General features: G+C 37.5%; 2 protein-coding genes across 2 annotated transcripts in view; one reads left to right on the top strand and one right to left on the bottom strand.

The window, feature by feature from the left end:
* Positions 1 to 363, top strand: part of LOC118327559 (ADP-ribosylation factor-binding protein GGA3-like) — a 9,817-nt gene extending 9,454 nt beyond the window's left edge. Inside the window, exon 16 of the mRNA XM_035660970.1 lies at positions 231 to 363. Coding sequence (XP_035516863.1) covers positions 231 to 341 — 111 coding nt within the window. The 3' untranslated portion in view covers positions 342 to 363. The remainder of the gene's footprint in view (positions 1 to 230) is intronic.
* Positions 364 to 3,008: 2,645 nt separating this feature from the next.
* Positions 3,009 to 4,407, bottom strand: LOC118326423 (histone H3.v1-like; the record flags this gene model as incomplete). Its single annotated transcript, XM_035659412.1, is given in 1 exon segment — positions 3,009 to 4,407. A coding segment is annotated over 1 exon segment (200 nt), but the record flags the coding sequence as incomplete, so codon positions are not given.

Raw genomic sequence — 4,407 nt, forward strand, 5'->3', positions numbered from 1 at the left:
AACAGTTTATTCTGAATTAGACATTTAGTACTGTCCAAACTATGGTTTGTGAATGTAGTGGATGATAACCTTTGCATAACATAAGAACACAGTTGAGATAAATTACAAGTATAAAACTAGGGTCAGTGATAAATTGGATAACCAAGAGCACAATGTTGCAAGTATTCATTTGCATTTCATTATTTATTCCTTCACTTTCTCCATCTGACATCTTTGCCTCCTTCCCTCAGCGAACGGTGCGCCTTCGCTACAAGTTGACTCTGACACACGGAGACCAACAGCCGAACGAGACCGGAGAGATCGACAACTTTCCTGATTGGACCGCTTTGATTGGCCACTAAGAACTTCAGAGATTTGGATTTTTAAAAAAAGAAAAACCCTTTGGAACTGGAATCTAGATTTTGAAGTGAACTCAGCGAGAAAGCAAAAACTCAACAACCAAAGGTGGGAAACTTGTGACCGTGCCTGCAGTCGACCGATTGATGCAGACGTTTGTCCACTTTATAACGTAGCAAGCACGATGCAAACCAAGAAATAATCTCAGATTTATTCTGTATTACTCTAAAAAGGTGGGTAAACTCTATTCCACACATAGAAATGTTAACAGTTGCAGTGGGTTCGGTACATTCCCGATCTACCTGATTCAGGTATTCAGTATTCTGTTGTCTTATTGTGTTCTTTTTGTTCTTGCTGCCTGTCGTTAACCCGCAGTTGGATAATACAGTATGTTCCCTGTTACCCATGTGTGCCATAAGATGGAAGATGTTGTGTTTTTAATATCTATTTATTTTTTAGAATAAGCCACTGATTCTCAAACTACGGTGCGTGTACCACTGGAGGTACGCAAGCTGCCTCTAGAGGTACACAGGAATTTTATTTTCAAATGAATTAATCTGAAAACACATAATACTATCAAAATGCTACAAAATCTTGGTTCAAAATACTCAAAATATGAGGAAAATATGTAAGTTAAAGTTAAAAAAAAAAGTTTTGTTTGTAATATTTTAGTGTTTGAGAAACACTGGCTTAAGGCATGTGGGAGAAACCTTCAGAGGTTGGTATTTGAGTGTATTTCACTGTCCTTGACTGCAACTTAAAACACAAGCAAATGAAGGAAATGTCTTCACCACAACATTTAGTTTGAAAAATCAAGCAAATTAAGAAAATACTTTTTCCATTTTGACAACACGTGGTATAAAAGGAATGTGCTGCAAATATAGAAATGCTACTTCAGCACAACAGAAAGTTACATTGGCAGCTCAAATCAGACTGGTTGCATTATAGTCAGTGAAGGGGGGCTCTTATTGTGAAAAACCAGGATGTTTTGTTGTTGTGCATGAGGCGTGTTGTGAACATTGCAGCCGCTAATAAAGTAGTCTTCCTGTTGAATGTCATGGGTTTTTCACAATAAAAGCCACTTCCTCCCAATACGTGATGTAAACTCTCATACAGGAAGTTATTTGTCAAACTGAATCTAATGCAACTAGCATGAACTATTACATTTTATAATATTATATAATTAACTTACAGGGTCTCCTGTTGTGTTGTAACTTTGTGTTTATGTGTTTTTCTTCATTTGCTTGAGTTTTATTTATTTATATTGTGCTGAATTTTTTCTAAATGTGATGTTTGAAGATCATGTCTTAATTTTCTTGTGTTTTCAGTATGTTGAGCTCTCTCAGCCACCGTAGATTTGGGACTGTTGTTAACTGTAAAGTCACTGTTAATTTCATATGAATCAGTGTTTCCTGATTAGTTGTTTTATACTGTGAAGTTTTATAATTTGAGCCCAGAGCAACAAATCCAGTGCTTCTTCTATTGCTGTCGGATTTAGTTCAAAACAGGCTTCGCAAGATTTTTGATGACTTGAAGCCAATTGGAATGTTTTCTTTGAATGCTTGTCTGCCTATTGTCTGTCAGTCCAGCAGTGTGTCACTCGGCCATATGTCATCAATAAACACAAATGCAATATCTTACACAACAAAGCTCAAATTCTCTTTCTCACCAAATCTTCCCAATCCAAAAACAACAAAGTGTTTTATAGTAATATAATCTCACCCTGAAGTTTCATTATCAGTAATGAAGTGACCATGTTGAGGTCTTTGACCTATTTTCTTAGTGTGGACTAAAAGAGAGAGAGACCACCAAGACCTCTGACCATGCTAGGACTGATTTTATGGTTAAAACAACTGAGGTTGGGTGATATGACCTAAAAATTAAATCTCATGTTTTTTCACCATATTCATTTTTTTCCCCCTTTAAAAACAAACTACACCTGTAATCTATCTACAGTATCTATCTGTAATGTCTTATCACTGCCCCTTCTTCTCATATTGGGTGCTATTGGAAAATGATTCTGTTGCATGTTCTGTGTAGATTAGATTAAGAGTCTTTAGCAGCTGTATATACCCGCATTATAACATTCGTAGTTTAAATCTCGATTTTACAATTTACCCGTTTTTATGCATCGTTTAAAAAAATTCTAAAGAATAAATGTATTGCCCAGCTTTAAAAACAGATAAGGCTGCAACTAATTATTGTTTTTATTATCAGTAGATTTTTCTTTTTCCAATTAATTGATCAACCGTATTGTCCATAAAATGTGACAAAAGTGCAGAACTCTAAATATACTGTTTACCATCATAGACTAAGAAAAGCAGCAAATATTCATGTGAACTTAAATTGGTTTAAAAGGACTTGGATGATGAATTATCACAGTTGTTGCCAATTAATTTTCTGTCGCTTAAGTAATATTTTTTTTTGTTTTGTTATTGATATTTAATTCAATGATATGATTAAAAAAATGAAAATGAAAATTTTACGAAGCTTCATTTGTGCTTCATAATTCACTTTAACGTCTAACCGATTACCAAAATAAAAAGGTTGTACTTATGGTGGTAGATGAATCCTTTTCTGGTATCATCCAGGGTAAAACGGCGACCTGCAACTGAAAACACAATCCTTCAACTTCATTAATCATATTTATTATATGACATCAGCAGATTAAAATACATGTTTATTATGTACATATATGTAACAGGGGTGTTAGATAAAGTGCCAAATAACATTTTTACAAAAACAAAACAAAAATGGGATTTGTGGAAGACCATCACACCCATTACCCTGGTCCCACAGTTCATTGCTTCGCGGACGAGTAGCCACCTTGTTCGAAGGAAGGCTGAATTGCTCAGTGCTGGTCATGGGACAGTTTTGGCACAATTTCATCCGGGAATCAAACTCACAGTCTGGGAGTGGTGAAACTGTGGTGATGGGATGAATACTGGGTGTTTTTTTTTTTTGTTTGATGGTTTGTTTTGTTTTTTAAAACATGAACCGACATCGACACGTACAACAGGTCAGCCTTTCGAGCCGGACTGCGAATGTTTCCACCCTGACAAAACAGTCCAGATATTATTCAGAAATCCAGCATTGTTGCTTTAAGGTTAGTATGTGAGGAGGTTAAACTGTTCCAAGACCAGAGCCCAAAGGTCTTGTCAGCATCCCCTTCACAAGTGGAAAGTCTTTGTAGCAAATATAAGACGACAGACTACACTTTCCAGACTTTTTGCATTTTTTTTTTCTCTTTTCTGACAAACAGAGGAAGGTAGACATTCTTCTAACAGTTGTTGGTCGGTATGTGTGTGTGTGTCTGTGTGTGTGTGTGTGTGGTGGTATCTTCCTCATAAACAAGATGACAGAGAGATAATGGGTAGCACTTATTTGCATGTATGTATTTCAAGTTCTTTTAGATTTTCAGGAGCTACAAAAGGTCGATAAAACAGGTCCCCACCCCCTATTTTATTATCCCCCAGTTTATTCCCTACGGCAGTGATGGATGTACAGATACTCTGTGATGAAGACTCTGGTCTTTCTATCACTACCATTTGATCAACAATCTGGCTGTTCAGGAAGGCGTATGCTCCAGTCGGGTTTTTGTATCTGTGTCCGGTGCCGTGCTGTCCGTCTTTAATGTTTTCTCTGTGAGCTGTGAAGGTTGTTTAAGACGTCTGTAGTCGAGCATACGCTGGCCTTCAGTTGAGAGGGTCACATGATAAAGTGGTCAGAGCAAGAAGGGCGTCTTCAGCTCTTCATCCTCTTCCATGACAGTCGTACCACAAACTGTCGAAGCCTTTCTGGCTCCATTCATGTTCTTCTTTATCTCTCCTGAACCATTACTGACCGGTTATATTCATGTTTTTACATCCAACTAACTTTCTTCTTCTTCCTCCTCCTGTCCATCCTCAACTGGCACCTCTTCTTCCTCTTCTGGTTGTACAGCTTCTTTCTCCTCTTCCTCTTCGACATCTTCTGTTTCTCCTACCTCCTCCTCAACTGTATCCTCCATCTCTGCCTCCTCCTCCTCCACTGTCTCCTCTGTTTCACCCTCTGGTTCTACATTTTCCTCCA

The sequence above is a fragment of the Morone saxatilis genome, unplaced genomic scaffold, assembly GCF_004916995.1.
Source record: "Morone saxatilis isolate NCDOM2014 unplaced genomic scaffold, NCSU_SB_2.0 Contig17, whole genome shotgun sequence".
Taxonomy (NCBI): domain Eukaryota; kingdom Metazoa; phylum Chordata; class Actinopteri; family Moronidae; genus Morone; species Morone saxatilis.